This window comes from Plectropomus leopardus, chromosome 2 (genome assembly GCF_026936395.1).
Source record: "Plectropomus leopardus strain MGB_pleo_1.0 chromosome 2, ASM2693639v1, whole genome shotgun sequence".
Taxonomy (NCBI): domain Eukaryota; kingdom Metazoa; phylum Chordata; class Actinopteri; order Perciformes; family Serranidae; genus Plectropomus; species Plectropomus leopardus.
The window spans coordinates 13,040,890-13,063,969 of NC_142177.1; the positions used below are offsets into that span (position 1 = coordinate 13,040,890).

Here is a 23,080-nt window from a genome sequence, read left to right on the forward strand (position 1 = left end):
GCAGGGGTGGGGGCTCATGGTGGTGGGTGGATGCACAAACACACACATTTAAACTCTAACATGCAACCCTCTTTTGCAGAAACAGGGCTGGAATAAGTATTCAGATCTTTAATTTAGTAAGTGTAGCCTATAAAATGTGAAAAAAGAAATAAAGTTATTTTGTACAATAGAGTACTTTATACAGTATTACCAGCTGAAATGTGGCAAAGTAAAAAAATGCAATGAAATGAAAATATTACTGCAAATTACAAGTGCTTCAGTGTGATTGATTACAGTACTTAAGTAAAGTAATGTACCAATGTTATTCCACCTCTGGACATACACTTTGCAACCTCACAATGAAGAGGAACCCTTTGTGATCATACAGAACAAAACACTGAAAGTATAAAATAGTAGTGTGATTTCCTTTTTTCCCCTCCTGAATTCAGGTTCAAGACTTTATATAAACATGATTTCCCATATCAGTGCCAACATTAACAGAGATGCAGATAAAACTGAGCAAAAACCTTCTCCCCACATCAAGTCAGCATCTTCCTGTCTCACACAATTTATGCTCCTTAAATGGCCACATTAATATAGGGGTGTAAATCATAAGTTTTATAATGACACAATATTATATTTATTCTTTAGACAATTATACAATATTTGCTGATATTATGGTCTTTAAATTTGATTCACCAATCAGTAAACATCCTCAGTTTTTTTTTTCTTGGCTGCTATTGTTGCCTGTATGATGATAGGCTGCAAGCACTATTTGAAAGTTGAAGAGGGTTTTGCTTGGACAGAAATAGTGACAAAGTATATCATGGGAATTTCAAAATAAAAGTGTACGTTAAAGATGAAACTGTCGCAGTGTTTTGACATGCTATGATTTTGGATTGACCAGTGAATTTATATTAATCCAGACTGATATATTGTTACAGCGCTAAAACAGTATAGTCTAAAATAGAGAGCATGATGTACTCACTTGAGAAAAAGAAACTGCCCTGTTTTTTTTTTTGTAATATAATAATATTATGTTAGAATTGAGAAAAAAAATTGATGAATTGTTTTTCTGAATAAAGTTTTTCTCATTAATTCACAAAACCAAGAGCGGATTTTTTTTCCCATAACGATGAATGTGTACTGAACAAAGACAGGACCAGTTTGTAACACCTATAAAAGCAGACAGCGCTGACAATCACCAAGCTTTAACACGCACAAAATCCTTCATGATGTGTCAAATTATTTCTCATGAAAACATATAAATCTATATTTAAGCAATATCACAGGAGAGGGAGTGCTGTTGTAGGCTATTGTATATCATCACAGCTATGATTCGGTCGACTACGACAGTTCAACAAGCGTCATTTATTAATTAAAAGTAGTACAGGACAACAGATAATGATTTGTTTATCTAATTATCCGCCGACACAAATAGTTCGGTGATAGCTGTTGCCCAGCAGCACAAAACTTTTTCCTGTCTTAAACTTAATTTGTTAGGTCTAAATGTTATGCGCAGAGCAGTTATCATGTACAATTATCCTTGTGTTTCTAGGGGGATAAGTTGTGTGTCCCTCTTGACTTGCCGAGGCGGGTAGGAAGAATCTTCACCTGCTCGTACCTGCAGTCTCCGCCGCCTCCCGCACCCGCGCTGACAGCCACCTCCAGATGCCTCACCCAGCAAAGGAAACGTTTCCGTCGCCAATTAAGGGCTGAGTCCCCGAGGCTGACTGCTGTCAAACATCCCAGTGCCGAGTTTAAAAGGGTCCTCGTCTCCGCGCCACGTTCGTAACATAGTTGTGAACAGCCTCGAAGCACCATGCGGGGGTTAGCCAGCTAGCTATAGTGAGGCGGCTAAACTAAAAACAACAGCACGGTTAACGGCTCCACACGTCCACAGAAAAGCCCTCACAGTGGCTCGTCGAAGAACACCGCTGCCACCAATGTACTGGCTGTACCAACTTTTTTCTCCCTGCTAAAGGACACTGCAATCTACAGTAATGTTAGGTAACTACCGACTGTTAATATAGGCCTAATTAACTGTTTTGCACACCTGTAAAGCGGAGTGATACGCGAGGAGTTAAAAGTCCCGGTGCTGGTGTACTGTGGACCTGCCTCCCGACCAATGAAATTGCTTGGTTGGAACGAACTGTTTTATAATAGTATTTTTGATACTACACTGACACATGCTTACTAACAGTCACCATCCCCCCTGTCAATTTCTAGTATGTTGATGTTCACTGAAAACAGAGTCTTGCTGCTGAGGGATCTAAATGAGTCCTACTTTATTGCAAAGTGGTTGCCCTCTGTTTGCGTGTGTTGGTGTGTGAGGGATGTGAAGCTCAGCGGGATCCTGACCAGCTGTCACCAGGAGTGCGGCCCTCAGCAGGAGGTTAGACTGAAGAAATCCTCACAGACCACACCAGGAGACCACACCAAGCAGAGGAATATACTTTGTCGTTGCATATAAAAAGGATGCACTTGATGATGAAATTCACCATCACATGACTGACACAGTTGCATGGTATTTTTCTTTTTTAAATAACAATACGCTGTCACCTAAATATGTAGGGCCTAATCATGTTTATATAGACAACACTTTAAAAGGCAAGCACGAAATCTGTGTTAAAGGCACAATTCAACCCAAAGTAAAAAAAATATGTTTTTCCATCTCTCCTGTAGTGCTATTTAGTGTGAGTTGCACAGTGATGGAGATATCAGAGATATCTGCCTTCTTTTCAGAAAATTCATTTGAAAACCATTTTATTGCATGGAGGGAAGCATGCGAGCTGTACATTAGAGAAAAGGCAGACATCTCTACAGCTGATATATCCAACACTCAACAGCTCACACAAAAACAATTTGGACTGGCAAATAGGATTACAGTAAAGAAGATAAATATGTATTTTGGATTTTGGGGTGAACTGTTCCTTAAAATATTTTTACTTTTGGCCCTTGACCTGAGTTCCTCCAGTAATGCTTCCATAAACAATGACGACATACTATTTCAATGCACATAATGACCCCAATTTATTGCAAATTGGAAGACAGGTTCATGTAATCTCATGTAACTCGTCACATCCTGCTATAGGCAACTCCAGACTTTCCCCAAATACTTGTTTTCCTCACTTCAGGAGGACTGAATGACTTAGACAGCTGTGGAGAATTTCTAAGATGGCTGGAAACGACCATTATGAGCCTTTAATTGATTTGATTATTTTGTCAGAAGGTGTAGAGATAGAGAGACGTCAGTACAATGATTGGGCATAATAGTATTGGCACTTGATTGATTCTCTATGAGTAAGAATCTTGTAACGGCGTTTTTTCTTTAGACATACAAGTCCCTCCTGCAATACTTTAGTGTATGACACAGTCCTCTACTTTGTTGAATGGTGTACACATAATGACAAACATTTTTTTTTTCAATTAGTAACCAGTCTCAGGATTTATGACTGCTGGTATTGGAAGACAGGATATTCTTCACCAATTTTCATGAATGAATTTAAGAAAATTATTGAAAATAATTCTATAATACTAAATTATTTACTAAAGAATAAAAAGGGCTTATGATGAATAGTTATGCATTTAATCTGTGAATTATGCAAGTCAATAACTCAAAAATGGCTAAAAATTAAAAAAAAACAGATTCCACTTAGTAAACTACATCTTCTGTCATATCATCCAACATTACCACAACTGTGATTCACAAATATACAAATTCATTTTTTCCCCCACTTTTTCCATTTATTTATTACAATTAATTCAATGTTATCCATCAGTTTTCCATGTGTCAGCTACTCCTTTTTTCCATTTTAAAACAAGTCCAGTATGTGACTATTCTTAAGAAGCTGAATAGTCCTGAAGGTGGGGCGGGGGAGGGAGGGTGTTTTGAAAGTAAAGGACAGGTTTGCAGGAGGAAAGGAAGGAGGGAGTGATGTCCTCCCAGGAGCCTTGTCCATGTGAGAAGTTTTTTTCATAAGCTATGTGAGATTTTTTTTTTTTTCTGCGGACGTCGTTTTTCTCCTCTTCTTGCACTTTCGGGCCTCGTCTCGTTATTCGCTCTCTATTCTACGTCCTCTGCATCATCTCCTTGGTCTCCATCCATTAGCAAAGCGGCGTACTTACTGGCTGAGCTGAACTTCTGAAGGCACAACAAAACAGAATCTAGATCAGTGCATTTTGCTTTGGATGCTCAACAAATAAGAGCACATATTATAGAAAAGATTGTTCTAAAGAGGGACTGACATTAGGGACAACTAATTTATGACTGATGATGGGCTGTTTATCTACTGTAAATAAAGGAGGGTGTTTTTAAAACCTATCATGTGCGGGGGAGCACTGCTAAAAACAACTGTAGGCTTTATGGAAACCTTTTGATGAAGATTAATTTCGGTGACGTTAATGTCTGACTTATCCTTGGCAGTGAAGGACTTACGGGGGTTGGGGTTTCTTCAAATTTCTTTGGCTCTGGGGGTGGTCTGGAGTCTCGGTCTCTTCTGTTATCCCTTCTACAATCAAAGCGAACACTGAGGTTAAAATTTATTGATAGACCTCAGTGCTGAAGAGATGACCCTTGCTGTGAATCTTCAAACACACACGGCTTGAAAAAGACAAACTACAGGAGCACAAATTATGCTCATTTTTTATCATTTGAAAATTTACATCCAAAGCTGCTTGGCATCCAGTTCACACAACGCTCAGTTCTCATTTTTAGAAGAAACGTTTCACATAAAATTTAGAAATGTCCAAATTATGTTGTACTGTTGAAGTTTGGCACTCAAATTGATCATTTCCTGTTCTGCATCAAAGTGAATGTAACTGTCTGCATCATCAGTTGTGTAACTGAGCTTAGGCCATTCTTTACAGATGCCCAGTAAATGTCCTCCCTGTCTCATTAGGAACTTCGGAGTGGCTAGCTTTGGGTGGCTGACCTGTCTGCCTCCTTTCTTCGGTCTCTGTTGGGCCCCTCTCCTCGGCCCCGCCCTGCTCCAGGCCCTGCAGGCCCCCCTCGTGCCCGTGGGGGCCCCCGGTCCCGACGCACACCATCAGCCTTGTTCTCATCTTAAAGGAGAAGCCAGACAGTCGAGTGAAGGGAGGTTGTTGGACTTCATACAGTAGACTACACTCACAACACACTGCAGCATGAAAAGCCACTGGGTTGGATTCAAAAAGTGTTAGTCACTGATGTAGGGCCAAATGAGAGGTGCACAACTGATTTGAATGCAAGCCGAGCTTCTTCAGTTTTTACTCATTTGATTTAAATTTGATTTTGGCATTAAATTGTTCCAAATGTTTTCAAAACAATAGAAAAGTCCTGTTCCAATGAAACGCTGCAAACACTGTGGCCAGACTGCTCGAGTCCGATCCTGATATTTAAAGTCAGAACTGTGGGGCATGTGGAAATGATTATTTGTACAACAATGAGACTAATAATGTGAGACATATTTCAGTGCTCCCCTTGTAATGAATACACTATGAGTTTATGACCACCTCCTGTCAGAGACATCCTCATTTTGCCAAATGTGTCCATTATGATACAGTTATGAAGTAGGGTAATAGGTAAGGATAAAAGCTGCTCATGCTCCTCATATAAATGATCCAGTCTTGATCAAAAGCACTGGAGCTCTCATATAACTTGCGCTGCATAATGAACTGACACCCTGTCTATGTCACGTTTGACCTTTCATGGACTTCACAGAATGCAGACCTAAGTTGCCTACAAGAGTTTCTAAACCATTTTCATATCAATGATCACGAAAGGAAATCTCTTCAAAAGAGTCTGAATCTGGCCTCAGATAGCAATTTTCTGCAGCTACAGCCACACTTAACTGAAGCTGCCAAAAAAATCCACAATTAACATGGACACTGTGTAGACTGTTGACCACAGTCCAAGATGAAACTTTATAGGAGGGTTTCCAGATAAATAGAAATTACACTTTTACTTTTTAGCCAGGCCAGCAACAATGCTCAAGAGATGGCAGTGCCAGTTGGTCTTTGTATCAAACACTTTGGTCCAGAGTTAAATATCTTATTAACTGTTGGATGGACTACTAAACAAGTGGTGAATTCACATAAGTTATTCGAGATCAAGCAAGCATTACAATGTCTCCAGACTACACGTTGTTAGCATGTTAACATCTTATGGTTGTGCACATGCATGTTAGCATTAGCTTTTAGCTCAAAGCACAGAAAGCCAAAAATAGTCAAAGTCAAAGAAAGCTGAGCCTAGTCTGAACCGAGCTTGACAAGAAGAGTTTGAGATGTCCTAAAATGTCCTAAAATGGTCCTTACAGACCATAATCCAATCTGATTTAGATAACATGGCTTTAACACTGGTCCTAAAATTTGCAATTTAGTCGGTAGTGGAAGGGATCTAAAAAAAAACACTTACACTGTCTCATTTTCGTCCTTCTACAATTTTTTGTTTTGTGTGGTATGATCTTTTTTGTCTCAAAGGGTTGCTTATGAGCGTGTTGACTTCAAGTCGCACATTTTTGCAGATTTCGGCAAGTTCTTTCTGCTGTCATGAATGCCCTTCCTTTGTCGTGGTGGAGGCCTCTTCAGATGCTATGGTTGGATCACTTTTATTCACAGTCTACTCTGGTTTGGTTTGGGTGAAATCCCTAAGTCGTCAGTAGGCCTTACCTTTCTCAGATCCTCTTTCATCTGCAGAACTTCAGGAACCAAAGAGAAAGTAACAACAGTCAGAAAGGGGCATCAAAATCACTTTTCTAAAAGTCTTTGAAAGATAATTCTGGGTGTGAGATGTTTTGAAATGGCTGTTTCTGAGCAGTGTGCTGCAGGAGTTCTCACCTGAGCTTGGGAGGAGCTGAACCACTCGGGGAGACAGGAGAGGTCGGAGGTCGTCCATCACCCTCGCTGGAGCCCGTGCTGGCTGCGCTTCTCTTGGCCCAGGCGTTCTCCTTTGGAGGAGGTGCAGGCATCACCTTCAGCGGCTCCTTGGAGGAACTGGTGGAGGGGGGCTGGGGGGAGGACCCGGGTGAGGAGGGCTCACCTTCTCGTCCACTGAACACCTCATTCTCCCCAGAGCGCTCGCTATCTCGACACCGGGAACCTGATGGATGAAAAGGACAGCATGTTTTTTCCTAATGCTTTATGTCACTTAAGATTATTTTTCAACACTTTTACCACTTGATGAGATGTTCACTATTATTAGTTTGTCTTGGATTTGTCGTTTTTTTCCCTGAAGATATTTTAACTAAATGGGTACAAAAAATTAAAACTTTGATTTCTGTTTTATCAAAGATTACAGACTGAGTTGATTTTGATTAATAGGACAAATAGAACACAGGTCCTGTGGTGATAACTGTGTATTGATTTAAAGTCTCACGTAGAAAGACAGACAGAAAAATAAGTTACACAGCCACTTATGAATGCTGTAGTGCCTCTTTAGGTTTCAAAGGAGAAATCATACTGCTGAAGCAAAGCTCTATGAAAGTGAAATGCAACAGTACCTCTTCCAGAAGTACTTCCATGCTGTGAAGATTCGCTTCCTGTGCGAGATCGCTCAGTATGAGATTCTTCGTGGCGCCAGCTTGGGTCCCTGAAAACAACGGAAAAAGCTTACAGAGGCCTGCATACTCCAGTGGGACCAAAATGGTGATAGTTCTCAGAATATGGACAGACTTCACATCGCACTGCTTTCAATGTGACGCTGCAGCTCTTAGGCCAAACACAGCTAAAATAGTAGAAGAGGGGCTACACACTATTTTTTTCACAGAACACATAATCATATAGATTCTTGTTGCCCTGTGATTTTAATGCAGCAGAATTTTCCCACTAAATTCTTCAGTTCAACGTGTCTGCCCACGAGGAGTTTATAACTATGATAAAAAAACAAAACATGCTAACTACAGTAAAGGTTTAGTTGTCACCATCTCATCAAAAACTACACCATGACCATAAATGTCAACCGCTGACCTGTCTCGCATCTTTCTTTCGGGTGCCCGGCCTTTGTCCTCCTCCAGCTGCCTCTGCAGCCTCTCCTCCTGTTTCTTCAGCCTCTCCTCCACCTCCCTCTCCTTGGCTGCTGTGTCAACCGGCTTGGCCGCACCAAAGATGGAGGAGGCCCTGCTGCCAGAGCTCTGAGCCGCTGCTGGGGAAGTTCCACCACCGCTACCGTCCTCCTCCTTGGGCACGCTACGGGGCTTAAGGTTCAACTTGGGTCTCTGCTGAGGAGCTGGTGTAAGAAGAGGAAAATGTAATATTAATATGGAGTGGTGTGGCTGTGAGTATCTGGAGATGGTGTTAGCATAATCAAACCCTTTGACAAAAAACAAACACGCTTAATAACAGACTCTAAATGTGAAAATATCTCAGCATAATTCATAACTTTGAAAATGATTTTTTCATTTACATTAATTGAATGAGGGATAAATAAAGAACACCAAAATTACCATCAAATGTAACGCACGAAGACACCAACACTCACAACCTTATTTGCTTTGTTCAGTGAAATAATTCTGGCGATTTCTATGTTGTACTCTCACCTCTCTCCTCGCGTCTCTCATCCCGCCTCTCATACCGCTCGTCACGGTCGCCATAACGATCCCGGTCACCATAACGATCACTGCTACCCCGACTGTCATCATAATCGCGGCGGAAGCCACTGCCAAAGGCACGACGACCTCCACCACCACCACGAGAGTCAAAACCTTGATGGCAGGCAAGTGAGATGACTCGTTAGACATGGAAATGGAAGTTTATCAACTAGCCATCAGGGAGTCATGCAAGCCAATGACGTGATTAGGATGGACATGTTAAAGAACACTTTGGGGATTTTATGATCAGGACGCAAAGAGTTGCTGTTACAGCCAGGTAGATCTGACTCTGAACACAAGGTCCAAACAAGCACAACACACCTCCCCTATCGAAGTCTCTGCGGTCTCTGTCATCGTAACGATCCCGGTAGCGGTCTCTTCCTCCTTCATAGCGGTCATTGTCCCGCCGTGGCCCATCTCTGTAACGATCCGACTCATAGCGGTCCCGTGATCCTGCAAGAATTGTAACAGAATAATGATGCTTGTTAACTTGATTCTGTGTCAGAAACAAATAGAGCCTGGAGGGAAGAAATGCACTAGATTTGCAGTCAAGTTAATATTCTGGATAAAAACACGAAAAGCACTTTAACATGGTTTACAACTGAAAGGCCGTCACCCCAAAGCAAAATCAGGAAAAAACATTTTGCAAAGTGAGTGAATTTGAATAGTTAGCTTGGTGTAACAAATTGTTTCAAGTGATATTCTCTTTGGACATGAATGTTGTATCAATGTTATCAAAGTGAGATTTGGATTGCTAACCATGGATATGTAGAAATAGTTTTCCTTCTGTCCAAAGCTCCTCGGAAAATTATCCTGATATCATGTCTGAAGTAAATATAGATGTTGAAGCACAAAAAAAGCCAACTCTGACTCACTCTCTCCAAAGGCATCATCTCTCCTGGGAGGCCCATCGTCAGCATCTGCACTGGGCCGGGCCCTCCAGTCACTGTCTGTCTTGTCGGGACCCATGTCCGACATCCGGCCACCCCTGTCTCGTCCTCCCATAGGTCCATTGTCTCTCTCTGAGGTGTGAGGAAAAAGAATAGGAGATCTTAGGTTTAACTCTAGAATATGAAATTTTGGGGACATATTTTCATTTGCTAACTGACGATAAAAAGGTTGTCATAGTGGCCAGAAAAAGTCCCAGCAAAGGAGTTAGCAATGTACCTTTGTCATTAGACTGGTCTGCAATATCAACACGGATCCTTCGGTTTCCCAGATTCTGTAGGCATGAACAAAAAGACAGGACAAATAGTCATATTTCTGGTATTATTTTTTATGAGAAAAAGAAACTGATGGTCTTTTATAGTAAAGTGTTCATTCTGTACAGCAAGGCCAATAAATAAACTCTAACACAAGCTTTTATTGTACAGTACAACAATGGTTACGTTGTACACTAAGTTGTTCTAGTTCAGATCCAGGTGTTAAAATACAATGCAGAAAGACAAAAACAGTTCTTGTTGCATCCCCTCACCTCCTCATTGAGACTCAGAGCCCTCAGGAGAGAGTCCACATCATCAAATTCAGCATAGCCAAAGCCCTTGAGCCTCTCTGGGTTACTGGGCTCTCGAGGGAGACGCACTGCACTGATCTGGTGATGAAGGTGGCGACACAATAACATAAAACAGAGAATGCACAGATCTGGACCAAACACTGTTTAGTTCACCCATAAAAAAATCAGGAGAAACACAGAGCAATATCCAAGTCAAAAATATGGAATAAATGGGTTGATAAGATGGACAGGTGTCATTCATTTCTGGTCTACAGGGATGGCAACTCATCAGGGGTGAAAACGGCAACAAAGATGTGAACCCTGCAGCAAGGTCTGGGGGCATGCAGATTTTTTTTTCATTATCAGATTTAAAATGTGGATTCAGTCGATTGTAGCACGAGGATATCGGGAGAAACTCTCCCTAGAATTAATGAAATCTTACTGCTGAAAAAGTAATGTATGGAGAGCATCAGTTCAAATCTCACACCTGTCTCAAAGTGCTTTAAAACCTGCCCCTCTCTCTAAGTTCTCTCTCATTCTGAAATAAAAACATTAAATTCACAAACCACAGTTATACTTAAGTAAACCTTTACCAAAGTTGCCACCTGTCTTGCATTTACTCACATCATTTTTCACAGGAATAGCTTTGCTTTTACCTTAGCATAATAAATTGGAGCAATCTAATGTTTGTGTTAAGTTAGTGAGGAGCTCAACTTATGTTGTACTTGATGGCAAAATGGCTTCATTAGTAATGTTAAATGAGTAGTCCCAGAGCGTTAACATCAGTAACATTGCACACGTGGAATTTGGAGCAACAAGTGTGCCAGCTTACGTTAGACTCCATGAAAATACCGTTAACACCCAACGTTTGATCAAAATTGTTTTATCTAAAATTTTCTGAACCTAAAAAGAAATAACAGATCAGGACTACATCGACAAATTTGCTAAGTTTTCACACTAATTTTATGACATGCAGGTTGACAGGTTGTCCCGATTTAAGGTAAGAGACTTTATAAAACGAGAACATGAGAAAGGCATGAGAGGACCTCATTATCAAAATGTGTGTATGTGTTTCAGATACACTTCAGCGCTGGCTGAGTAGTTCAAAGTTTTTCAGCCAAAGTTTTATGACTGAGATCCTTTTGCTGTTACCGAAACAGCACTTTTACAAAGCTAGGCTAAATAAAAACAAACAAAACCTGAAGATACAAAGAGAAACCAGGTTGACCTGTGTATCCTGTTTTTTTTTTTTTTTTTTACAACTAAACACACACTAGTTCCACTGCTCCTGCAGTGTGTAAACACTGCTTTCAGACCTTGCATGCATATGTGTGTGTGTGTGTGTGTGTGTGTGTGGTACACCTACTGCCAAGCCGCGGAAGAAATCTTTGATAGAGTCTTCAGTGACATCATAGGGCAGGTTGCCCAGGAAGGCCGTGTAAGGCGGGCTGCGGGGCAAGCGGGACCGGTCGATATTGGGTTCACGAGCTGAGCGAGGCGCTGTGGGCAGGATGGAGCGGTCAATGGGCGGTGCCCGGTATGAATCCTCCTCCGTGTGCCACGAGGTCGAGACTGGAGGGATGAGAAGATAGACATTTATTTTTGTAAATACTAAACCAAAACTACCTTTCGGTTATTGAGCAACAACCGATCATTTTCTCTTTTAGACCAGGCCGTTCATTTCATGGAGCTCTTGCATTCTGACATGCAAGAAAGACTTCGTTACAGAGAGTCTTAATGGAGATTAGTCACTTATCAACATCCAGAACAAGAAACCAGGTTTCACAAAGTGACAAAGCAGCGTTCAGAATAAGTTTTCAATAACTTAAAGTAACGCTGCGCGCAATAATGCAGCATCTCTTTCCCTGTCACTCACTCTCTCAAACACAAGATTCAAGTCTTATACGGGAAAAAAACAGCTCTGCAGGCTGAACAGCTTCAATAATAACCTTCAGAACTTTTGCAGAATGGAGTTATGCCATCATCTGAAAGTATTTCATGACTTTATTCATTTTAAAATATTTGTATCATGGGTTCCAGACAGCTATTCTTGGCAACATGCATTTAAAGGGCCTAGTGGGCATGAGTATCACCCTCCTATCGTATTGTGTTTACATCAGGGTTTCTGATCTGATCGGCTCCAACTGGACTGATGGATTAATTATCCACCTTGCGGCTCCGACTCCTGAAACTGCTGCTGCTGGAAAAAAGAACTCAAGTTCTGTCTGCGCTGCATTCACAGACCCCTAAAAACGTGTACATTTAGAGAGGTGACACAGAAATGTCAGGTCGGCTACTACCACTCACAGATTTGAACTATGTCGGAAACACTGCATTGTGCATTTGCCTAGGCCTTTTTATTTCCATATACTTAAGCAAAAACAAAAAAAATCAATACGGCTCTGCCACAACACATACATAAATGAAGCAAGACCACGTTTGCTCATTTTACATTCAGTGACTACAACCCTCAACATATCTTTATTTCTCCCCACTAAACCAAAAGATAACCTAGCAAAAGAGTGATATTGATCTTACTCATGTTGAATGGAAAATGCAAGACAGATTTGAGGTTTGCAAAATACATTCTTTATGTGTGAATTTTAGTGTGTGCTCACCATCTCCATCCAGGTCATCAGTCTCATCAGCCCAACTAGTAGACTTGGCAGGGTAGCTGGGGACTACATTACTGCCTCCACTGTCCTCCGCCAGGAAGTCAGTCAAAGTGAGGGTCTTCCCCTTCTTATTCTTCTTCTTAGCTAGAAAGGAGATGAGCACAGAGTACATTGTCAACCATGACTGAAACATGTCCATCAAGGAAGTCTTTAAAGCTTTTATCCACACACCATGGTTTTCTTTAACAAACCTGATATATTAGAAATTCAAAGATGGTAAAAAAAAAAAGAAATAAAAAAACATCACACTGCAAGTTTGGGAAAAGCAGATGTTACAGGTGGTGTGTAAATTTATTATAATTATAGTGTCAAAACTCTTGCCAGTGTGCTTCACTAGCTTTTATTGTATTTCAGCTATGATTTTTAACAACAAACAAAAAAATGACACAATATTAAAGTAGAGAAATGCTGCACCACTGAGACATTCATTCTTCTACACCAACATAACTGTCTGGGTTTTTTTTGTCTCTGTGTGTGTTTGTCTCTCCACTCATGTGGACAGCTGCATCTCTACACAGACAAACACTATTTGTAGTGTTAGAGAGCTGCAATGTGTGAGTGATAACAAAAACCCTAACTTAATTTCCTAATGGAAAATAAACACACAGGGAGCTGTCTGCCTGTCCAACGGGTCAGAAAAGGCTCGTCGTCATTTGTTCATCTCCAAGATTGCAGTGGAAAGTGCATTAGTTGTAACATGTTTACAACACCGATCCACGTTTGCGGCATTTTCGAGGAATCACTTGGAGTCTGAATCAATGAGCCATATTTGCATCGCAGAACATTCCTCATAGTGTCTATCTGAAAGGCAAACAGTTGCCAGTAGCCCATGGGGGCTTCACACAGATCAACTCATAGAGCAGGTCGGGCTTGTTTTGGTCTGAAGCAAAAAGAGGGGAGCCACAAAGCTGGCTGGGAGCTTTATTGTGAAAATCCCAGCTGTCAGGACATTCTTTACACACATCGCTACAAACCTGCACACATACAGAGAGCAAAACAGACGCTTAACAACTCTTTCCCACTGCATAATGCTAAGTCATTGTTTACAATTAACAGGCCTAACTGGCCTCGACTGCTTGGACTGTCTAAAATAAACAAACAAAACGAAACAAATAATAAAAAATAATATACTGACAGCTTCGTAGATTTCTTAGCGCTCCGCACTAATGTGACATTAGCAAGCTAGAAGCTGCGGAAGGATAACTTTTGGCAGACTTCTGCTAATAGCATATCAGCTACAATGGCCAACACTGCCAGTGCAAACACGCAAGTTGTTTGTCATCTACGCAGATCGCTTTTGTCTTCATGCCTATGCGGGCTTAGTCAGCAAAGGAGTGCTGACGGGGGAGGTATCCCTGCTTAGCTAGCTAGGTTTTAGGGCCTAGTGGCAGTGCACGTCGCAGCGCCAGGATCCAAGTGCGCCATCATGGAAGCAGGACTTGGCCGGCCGGATGGGACGCCTCAAAGTTGTGAAGCTGCCAGGGAAGTGTTTAGCATGCGACCAAACAGGCCCAGCTGCCCCGTTTCATCAAACACCGACACCAGGGAGGCAGGCTGCACACGTGGGGAGACTCCTCGGGCAGCCCGGACTCCTCGGCCCAACCCCTCCTCCACGAAACGCGCTTGCGCCCGATGCTTATCTGCTCTGAGCGCCACGGCGAGCCCCGCTACGGGGATACAATGTGCCAGCTCTGCACGCAGTTAGCAGCCTTTCGCAGCATGCCACACAATATCCAACTCACGTAATACCGTGTAAACCCGGAAGCAGACAACCCAAACACTATAATAACAGTTTTCATGAGAAAATACCGCATTAAATGTAGGTTTAAATTTTCAGATTGTGCAAGTCGCTGCTTCGTTCATTCGCCTTCCTCCAGCAGTTACGTCTTTACCAGGCCAAAACAACCGACGAACCGATTTTTACACGCGGGACAACGACGCCAACCAACAAGACGAGGCATTAACAATCCTAAAACCGCATATGTTTGACTGTATCGAGGTATAACCCGCTGAAATCCCCTCCAACCGACCCAGATCGTTCACCCTCATAAACCTCACCTGACGCCGCCATGTTGGAGAACGAGTTCGTAGTAGTTCCCGGATGAAGGCGTCAGAGGTTTATTGTCGGGAGCGCGCTTCGCCGTTCACGAGCCTGTCTCCTCCCCATGATCTCCTCCCTTGTTTGCCTCCTCAGCCACATCTACCAAAAAGTGACATGTCCTATCCTGATCCCTTACTTGATTAAAAGTATTAATACCACCCTGTGACAATACTCCGTTACAAGAAAAAGTCTAAAAGGAAAGGCCTACTTAAGTAAAGTAAGTAAGTATAACCAGAGAAATGTACTTTAACTACCCTATTAAAAGGAAAAGGGCCCAATACGGCCAAATCTTAAAATAACCCAAAAAAAAACTTAAACCAAAAAACACTCCTAAAATCATGAGGGGAAACAACAACAACAACAACAACAAAAAAACAACAACTCAAATGTATTTTTTTTTTAAAGAAGAGAGACCCAAATACTTGAGTAAATGTAGGCTGTTGAGTTAGCTGAGGAACCATTATATGAAATGGGGGGTTTGGGGTTCTTCAAAAGATAATTTTGAGCATCAAATCCTTCCTGCATGATGAATTTTTGCATGGTGTGAATTTTATCAAAAATAAAAGTCCTCTGCTACTTTCATGTTTAAATGGGGGCTAACATGCTAATTTTACACCTTTAATTATTCTAAAAGAATGTATCCTATTTTACAAGTTCATCATATGCTTCTTAATGCAAAATGTTTGTCTGGAAACAAGTAGCTACAGCTGTCAAATGAATGAAGTAAAAAGATGCAATTCTATTTCTGATATATGTAGAAAGTAGTACATGGAAATACCCAAATTAAGAACAAAAACCTTTAAAGTGTAGCAGTATTAAACTGGAGAAAAACATGATTAAAAGAATACATTTTTCAAATGTTCAGCTCGGCAGAGTATGCACTGTATTCTAAATGACAGCCTTCATCTTATAAACCAGTCTATTAAGCTGTGAACAAGAGAAGCTGAGTGAGAATAAACTGGAGTGAATAGGTGAGATAATATTGCACATTTTTTAAAGGCAATAATATTTAGGGAGTATGTCTCTTGGCTTGTTTTTAAGTTCTTCTGCCCCCTAGTGGCCAAAAATAAATTAAGGCAGCTGTAAGCATCCAGCCTGGTTTGCACATGGCAAACCAGGCAAACAATTATAGTAACATTATTTTTCATAATTAAGACAGCAATAAAATCAAATCATGTAAATAGTCAGTCATTCTTTTGTAGGGTGTGGTCAGGATAAATGACATAATCATCTGTCAATAATATTATGCCATTCCTTTATGCTTCTCAATCAAAAAGGGAAATAAATATGACAATACCTTATGACAAAACATAACATGCATATTCTCACATTGTGTAATGATAACAAAGGCACAAGAGCCACATCTGTGGGTCAACAAGTGTTTTTTTATTCATTTTTATTTTGATATTAGGTCAGCCAATGGTTTTATTTCAAATAGCCCTGCCTGATTCTCTGCGCTGTGGCTGAATGCCTTTATTCAGTATTGCTTAAATCAATTATGGTTGCACAGTATGTGATCTTGGATCAAATTTGGCTTTAGTTAATTGGGCCAGCATGGATTTTTTTCCATAATGAATAGTTGTGGGTTTCTCTGCTTTCGTTGTTGGGATGGTCCCAGATTCTTTTTTCCAAATTAGCTCGTTGCGGCCAGCTCATCCAGTGCATCCTGGAGCCTGTACAAAACACAAACGAAACATTTTGACTTTCAAAATATTCATGTTGAACTTGCCATGTGAACTGACTGTAGCTACTGCCTCCCTCTATGATGTAGTTGTACTTGACCATGCAAACCATGCTAGCAAGTGATTGAAGTATTCACCTCCACCACCACCACCACCACCTTGCTTGGATCTGTTTTTTTTTCTCCTCCACCTAACCCTTACTTGAAGTCACCACCATCCAGCAGACCCTTGTAAGTGGCGATCTCAGCCTCAAGTTTCATCTTCATGTTGAGCAGCGTCTGGTAGTCTTGGGTCTGTTGCTGGATGTTTGCGCGCAACTTGGTCAGCTCCTCTTCCAGGCAGATAATCAGGTTGTTGTACTTCTCCATTTCCATGTTGTTTCGCTGCTCTGTGTTGCGTAATGTGTCCTCAAGGGAGGCTTTCTGATAAAGGATTGAAAAGGAAGAATGAAAAGGTGTGCCAAATATGTTTTTTGGTCGGTAAGTCTAATGTAGAAAAATTCAAAACTTTTTGAAAAATTATTACTTGGGAAATTTTTGTTGTTTTACAAAAATATATGACAAAATTTGGGGTAGGTGTTGTGCAGTGATTGCAATATTTTAATGTCAAATATTGCAACAAGAACTTAAAGCTATTGATGTGATTTTTAAAAACAGATTATAAAGCATATGTTTGTAAAATGCATGCTTACTAAGCTCTGTTGAGATGCAAGTTCAATTTCCAGAGTCTGTATCTGTCGGGATAAGTCACCCCTCTCCATCTGGGCTCCCTGGAGAGCTTCTGTGTTCTGTGATACCTCGACCTGCACATCCGCAATCTGACAGACAGATGGGAAAAGGGTGTTAGGCAGCAAAAAATACAGCCACTCTTATAAAGGATAACCCTTTCTCACACTGCATCACCTGATTCTCATGCCACCGTTTCAGGTCCTCCGCGTTCTTCATGGCTATCTTCTCGTAGTTTCCTCTCACGTCCTCCATGATCTGGGCCAGATCCTGACCTTTGGGAGCATCAACGTCCACTTGCACGCCTGACTGGGAGATCTGATTCCTCAGCTCCATCACCTCCTATGATACCAACGCAAAGAGAGAAATGAGCGAACACATTCAGGAGACTTGTAAGCCACTGCTCCAATAAGAAAGTGTAATCTGGATGCACTGTGATCTCACATTCTCATGGTTCCTCTTGAGGAAGGCAAGCTCCTCCTTCACAGCTTCAATCTCACTCTCGATGTTCATCCTGGTCATGTTGGTGTCATCTATGACTCTCTTCAGCCCAGCAATGTCAGCCTCCACAGACTGGCGGATTGCCATCTCATTGTCGTACCTGTAGGAGTGCACAGACATAAACTCCATTACAGACACACTCATCTTGTATTAACACCGTGCTTTGTGGTTTGAAGGTACAATATGCCATTATGAGCATATAATGTGAAAGTGGGCTCCTGGGCTCAAAAATGCAAAAAGCCCAACCACCTCTCCTACATATGGGAGCAAGGCACAAAGCCTTTGAGGTAGTTTTGCCTTTTTTGTTGTTTTGTGTCTCTTAGTAGTTATTATGTTTTTGTGGATTTGTTTGTCCATGTCATTGTTTTATGTGTCTTTGTTGTTATTGGTGTCTCTATATGGATGTTTTGCCCCTTTTTTTGTGTCTTTTAGTTTTTGCAACTCCTTGTTTTCTTTTCTTCTGTCTTTTATGGTCATTTTGAGTCTCTGTCTCGTTGGTACGCATTAATTTGAGTGAAGAGAGTGATGGCTATGGGGCCCCCTGACCTACGTCCAAGGTGGCATTTTGCAGGTGTTATGCACTACATGGTTGGATTACTTAACAGGCCTACAGGGCATAACAGAAGTTTCAAAGAAGCGTTTCAGATGTTGCGTAAATCCCTTTCTATTAGATTTTAAGATATTAAACTAAATGCAGTGTACAAAATCTGCATTATATTTGCAAAGTCTATAACTTTTACACCACAGCCTGTCTTTGAATAGGATGTGTAAGCCTAATATATAATAAATAAATTACTGCGATTCACTTTAAAACAACATACTTTACTTTGAAGTCATCAGCAGCAAGACGGGCATTGTCAATCTGGAGCACAAAACGAGCATTGTCCACAATCTTGTCAAAGATCTGCAAAGAAAAAAAAATTCATCAAAGTGTTTTCACTGGTTAGAAAGAACACAACTGTTTCACCAGAAGCCTCCATCTTCAACGTTGCTTTCATTAGGTGCTGTAAGACAGCAGTGTTTCACACAGCTACAGAATGAAACATATGATTTGAATCACTATTTCCCTTATGTAACAACAGAGTCAGATTACACGCCAGGGCCACAACATGACTGAATCCATAGTAACATTCAGTAAAAAGAGGAACCACAAACTGAGGGACAGGAAAAGAGGATGTTCTTGTGCCAAATCAGAATCTGGTTTGTTTTAGCATTGTTGGAACAAATGGGTTTCCTGTCTGAATAACTCATACAGAGAGATTTTTCCTCTCTCCAATTTTCATCCAGCTGCACTGTCTCCGCCTGTCATTGCCTTTGTATATATCACTGTATGTGTTTGTGTGTGCAGAGGCTGCAAAAAATTCTTAATGCGTGAGTGTGTTTGTGAGTTTATACACTGTGTTGTGTGTCAGATGAAAAGAGGAAATACTTGTGCCTTTAGGTGTCCAGAGAGACAAAGTGCCACCATCAATGTGCCATTATGTGACACTGAAGATCTGGAGTCTGTAGAAGAATGTGACATTTGACTCCACAGACTGGAGCTGATTGTTATCCAACCAGTGTGCGCACACACATCTCTCTCTCTCTCTCTCTCTCTCTCTCTCTCTCTCTCTGTGTGTGTGTGTGTGCATACACTCTCATGCTGGCAGTTTGAGATCCTTTGTGTGTGTGTGTGTCATTACCACACATCTGTTTCACATTGAGGCCCTCCTACACTAGAGAATGCTTGCAGAATCATTTGCAAGCCAGACCATTTGGAAAGGCTTCTTTGAGAGCTTTTCTCTCGTGATAATGCCCACATGCTGGTGATTCATCAGAGGAAGTTCCCAACAGTTTGTGGCACAAACTAGATTTATGGGAGGAGGGTCTGAGCGTAGCAACCACACCCTTCATTCTCTTGTGTGAAATTTGATAACCTACAAAGGAAATGCTGCCCATTTCAAGAATAACATTTATAAATTTACAATGTTAACACAGGCAGGTCTACATTTAAAACAGTATGTAAAGATGATTGCCATCACATGCACTCATGAATTAACACAGTAGAGGCCCCATTAAGCATTTGTAAAGCTTTTAAACACCTCAATTATTGCATTATGTCTCATATTGGTGAATCAAACCACCAACAACCACAGTTTCCCGATTTTCAACAATTTTTCATCCTTAACTTCTCACTTTTCATTTGAATGATCATTATACATTAACACACTTACCTGTTTTCGCAGGTCTTCTATGATGGGTTCATACTTGCTGTAGTCTCTCATGTCGGGCCCTCCCCTCTCCAGAGCCTCCTTGATCTTAATCTCCAGCTCCTTATTGGCCTGTTCCAGGTTCCTCACCGTCGCCAGGTAGTTGGCCAGGCGGTCGTTGAGGTTCTGCATGGCTCCCCTCTCATTGCCCATGATCCCAGCACCAGCACCACCACCATTTGCCATTGACGCACCAAAACCTGAGCCTATACCACCACCCATTCCACTCACCCTGAAGGAAGAGGCAGAGGAGGAGGGGGCACCAGGCCGCAGAGAAGATGTGGAGACAGAGGAAATGCGGACACCAGATCCACCAGCACCGCCATAAGTGCTGGCAGCACGCTGCTGGGGTGCAGAGCGGGTGAAGGAGATGTGGGAAGAAGGTATCTGCTGAATGGTGGATTTTCTGTAGCTCATTTTGGAGAAGCTGAGACACAGCAGAGAATGAGATGAAAGATGAGACGTGGAGACTCGCTGCTGGCCGGCTTAGAAAGTGACGCTGGCAACGGGAAGTTGGGAACTTATACTCTTGCTGCTCTCCCTCAATCACAGCTGGTCTCTCAGACCCTGCCTACTTTAACATCCCCCCCAGTCCTCCTTTCCTGCTCCCCCTCCCTTGTTCTCTCGTGCTCTGATTCACCCACATGTTCCCTTTTTTTTAACAATGTATTTTCTGTCTCCAAGGAAATGTGTATGGTATTTTTTTGTTGTTGAAAAAACACTAATAAGCCTTCACATCTGAACAGACAAAGCCGGTAGAGACAATTTAAAACAAAAGAGAGAAAGCAGTAACAGACATGCTGTCTAAGTTACAGTAAATGCTCTGGCCAGAAAAAAATGGAATAGAATTAAAACTAAAAGTTAAAGGGTAGAATATTCATTCCCAGATGAGATTTACTCTGTAAACATGCATTCCTTTGGTTTGCCCATAAAAGGCATAATGGTAGCCATTTGCTGCATATTTTCTAAGTTTGTGGGCAGCCATGTTCCAAAATAAACTGATTTTGACTACCTTCCTATCTTGACTAAACTGTCAGTAAGATACTGTGCAGCAGCTGCAGCACTGATTCTTAAAGTTGAAGTGAAAACAGAGGGGGTAGGGGACCTTATTTGTTAAGTGGTTTATACTCTGAAAGTCCAGAATTAACTAGCAGCAATGAATTGTTTACCATAGTAGCTGCAGACAGAGACAACTGAACAGATTTACTGATAAACAGTTTAATCACAATCATGTTTCAGCACAGACAATAGGTTGAAAAGCATGAACAATGAATCTGCCATACTGTAAAAGGAAACCCAAGGACACCCAAGCTTCAAATATACCCACAAGACCTGAAAACAAAGTACCAACCCAAAGAAAAGAAAGAAAAGTAACCCAATAGCACATTGTTTAAAGGACATGCAGTCAAAGGAAAGAAAAGATGCCCTCATTCACTTATCATACTGCAGGCGATTATCTGCTCAAACCAGCTCTGTTGATGAGAGCAGTTATCTTTTAGACCTTATCAGGCGTGTCATGAGAAGTACCTTTGGTATCATTGAAAACTGCCCTTTTTCCTTGACTCTTTGTGAACCACAGGGGGAAAAAATGCAATCAAAAAACAATGAAGTGGTCAACCATTTTGGGGAGTAACTAGTTACATATAATTAATACGTGTTATAATAACCAGTAGCTTACTTAAAAAGGAGAAAAAAAACAAGTTTTATCTTTCACTAAAAAGTTCACTTGTATAAGACAAACCCACTAATGCCATGCAACACCACATGGCAGTGACTTAATATAAGACCTAAAAAAGCAAACTTTATCAATTCATTACATGAACACATGATTTACTTTATAAGTAATAAGATGTAACCCTGACCCTTACCCTTACCTAACCTAAACCGCCTCTCTTTTCTAACACTTCATAGCCATGGATGTATTATAGGGAGGTCGTTCATAGCTAGCTAAACATAACTAGCATATTAGCTAACATTTTCTTCAGTGCCTCCGGACCAAGAAGCAAAGGAGGCTGATTGTGGACACATGGTTGGCGGGTCCTATAGCTTATGCGTAGGTCGCGTAGAGTTGCTCCAGCCGCAGCTATACCTACTCAGCTTATTTGACTGGTTACCGTCTGTTTGTGAAAACACATAGTTTGGCCTGCATAGTTCATTGGTGCATGTCTACAAACTGTATAATAGTTTTAGAATCCTGAGGTGAATGGGAAAAATAAGTTAATTGACCAATGTTGTGTTGTGGAACAACTACAGTTTATTTTGAACAACAAGCCTCGGGTCATTAAAAATTGGTCCATTCGCAATGATTGACCCCTTGGCTGGACTTTGGATACATTTGAGTTACTGATACTGAAAAAAACAGACTAACTACTTCTTACTAATCAATATGTTGGTGACTGCAAAGGGGTTACATGTGGATATTTTATTTTAAGAAATACTTTATATATAGAATATAACATTCATACTGTTGCTAAGTATCTCTTTGCTGTGCAGAATGCCTTTTTTTTGGCACATTTCCAGACATTTTTCAATTCTACTTCCCAGTTTAAAACATTTGTTTGAAAACTAATCAAATATAATGAGTTATATTACTTTTATAAGTAATTAAAAATAATTAGATTACATGTTACATTTTTAACACAGTAACTCATCTGTCATCTGTTACCTTTACCTTAAAATTCTGTAGGGTATTTCCTCTATCAAAGTGATTAAATGCTTTACTACCTACTATATGAAGTAGGATACAATTTGCAGAAAACTACAAAATGCTATCATAGAACCAGCCCTTTTACCTAGAAATTGTATTTGTATGTTACCTTCTTTCTTAATTACATTGTTGTGACAACATAATTGCTACATGGACTATGTTTGGAGACAACCTTTCTTTCAGGCAATGAAACAGAACATTTTTTGACCGCATAAGGTTTGTGAGGTGGTGGTTGGGGAGGATGGGGGGGTTATACAAAGTGCATGATCTAGTCACCAAAACTTTGGGTTTGCATTGAGACTTGTCTATGGTTAGATTTTGGCCATCAAATGCACTCTGGTTAAGGTTGGGGAATGATCATTATTTCTGTTAAATATTAAAAAGAAAAATAATAAAAATATTGTT

At 40.9% G+C, this 23,080-nt stretch overlaps 3 protein-coding genes across 8 annotated transcripts in view; all 3 read right to left on the reverse strand.

Moving 5' to 3' along the window:
- Nucleotides 1-1,731, reverse strand: part of LOC121954012 (tensin-2-like) — a 41,394-nt gene extending 39,663 nt beyond the window's left edge. For both annotated transcript variants that reach the window (XM_042501327.2, XM_042501320.2), the window contains exon 1: nucleotides 1,604-1,731. The gene's annotated coding sequence lies outside the window, so the exon portion shown is untranslated. The remainder of the gene's footprint in view (nucleotides 1-1,603) is intronic.
- Nucleotides 1,732-3,837: 2,106 nt separating this feature from the next.
- On the reverse strand, nucleotides 3,838-14,918 carry eif4ba (eukaryotic translation initiation factor 4Ba). Of its 4 annotated transcripts, XM_042501366.2 has the most exons (15): nucleotides 14,769-14,918; nucleotides 12,654-12,794; nucleotides 11,402-11,607; nucleotides 10,018-10,134; nucleotides 9,711-9,765; nucleotides 9,419-9,565; nucleotides 8,865-8,996; nucleotides 8,493-8,657; nucleotides 7,924-8,182; nucleotides 7,458-7,546; nucleotides 6,796-7,057; nucleotides 6,628-6,656; nucleotides 4,914-5,043; nucleotides 4,418-4,490; nucleotides 3,838-4,123 (listed from the first exon to the last, which is right to left on the reverse strand). In XM_042501366.2, exons 1-15 carry the CDS (start codon nucleotides 14,779-14,781, stop codon nucleotides 4,046-4,048), a joined length of 1,896 nt encoding a protein of 631 aa, XP_042357300.1. In that variant the 5' UTR covers nucleotides 14,782-14,918; the 3' UTR covers nucleotides 3,838-4,045. The 4 variants fall into 4 exon arrangements, with proteins under 4 accessions (XP_042357300.1, XP_087941697.1, XP_087941694.1 ...); XM_088085571.1 differs by lacking the exon at nucleotides 4,914-5,043; XM_088085568.1 differs by lacking the exon at nucleotides 4,418-4,490.
- A 1,258-nt stretch (nucleotides 14,919-16,176) lies between these two features.
- Nucleotides 16,177-20,473, reverse strand: LOC121954066 (keratin, type I cytoskeletal 18-like). Of its 2 annotated transcripts, none has more exons than XR_006106540.2 (7): nucleotides 19,933-20,473; nucleotides 18,541-18,623; nucleotides 17,663-17,819; nucleotides 17,396-17,560; nucleotides 17,185-17,310; nucleotides 16,631-16,915; nucleotides 16,177-16,484 (listed from the first exon to the last, which is right to left on the reverse strand). XR_006106540.2 is itself a non-coding variant. In XM_042501390.2 (7 exons), exons 1-7 carry the CDS (start codon nucleotides 20,383-20,385, stop codon nucleotides 16,445-16,447), a joined length of 1,245 nt encoding a protein of 414 aa, XP_042357324.1. In that variant the 5' UTR covers nucleotides 20,386-20,472; the 3' UTR covers nucleotides 16,177-16,444. The 2 variants fall into 2 exon arrangements, 1 of the variants encoding a protein (XP_042357324.1); XM_042501390.2 differs by having other exon boundaries at nucleotides 16,695-16,915; nucleotides 19,933-20,472.
- Nucleotides 20,474-23,080: the final 2,607 nt, after the last annotated feature.

What these genes read in the sequence shown, in the direction of transcription:
- eif4ba (XM_042501366.2), bottom strand. An exon ending in TGATGACCTGGATGGAGATG is followed by an intron (nt 11,608 to 12,653) that starts GTGAGCACACAC and finishes TCATCCCTCCAG; the next exon opens with TCTCGACCTCGTGGCACACG. An exon ending in TGAGAGACGCGAGGAGAGAG is followed by an intron (nt 8,183 to 8,492) that starts GTGAGAGTACAA and finishes TTCTTACACCAG; the next exon opens with CTCCTCAGCAGAGACCCAAG.
- LOC121954066 (XM_042501390.2), bottom strand. Translation starts at nt 20,385, where the DNA reads ATGAGCTACAGAAAATCCACCATTCAGCAGATACCTTCTTCCCACATC. An exon ending in GCTGATGACTTCAAAGTAAA is followed by an intron (nt 17,820 to 18,540) that starts GTATGTTGTTTT and finishes GCACTCCTACAG; the next exon opens with GTACGACAATGAGATGGCAA. An exon ending in TTGCATCTCAACAGAGCTTA is followed by an intron (nt 16,916 to 17,184) that starts GTAAGCATGCAT and finishes ATCCTTTATCAG; the next exon opens with AAAGCCTCCCTTGAGGACAC.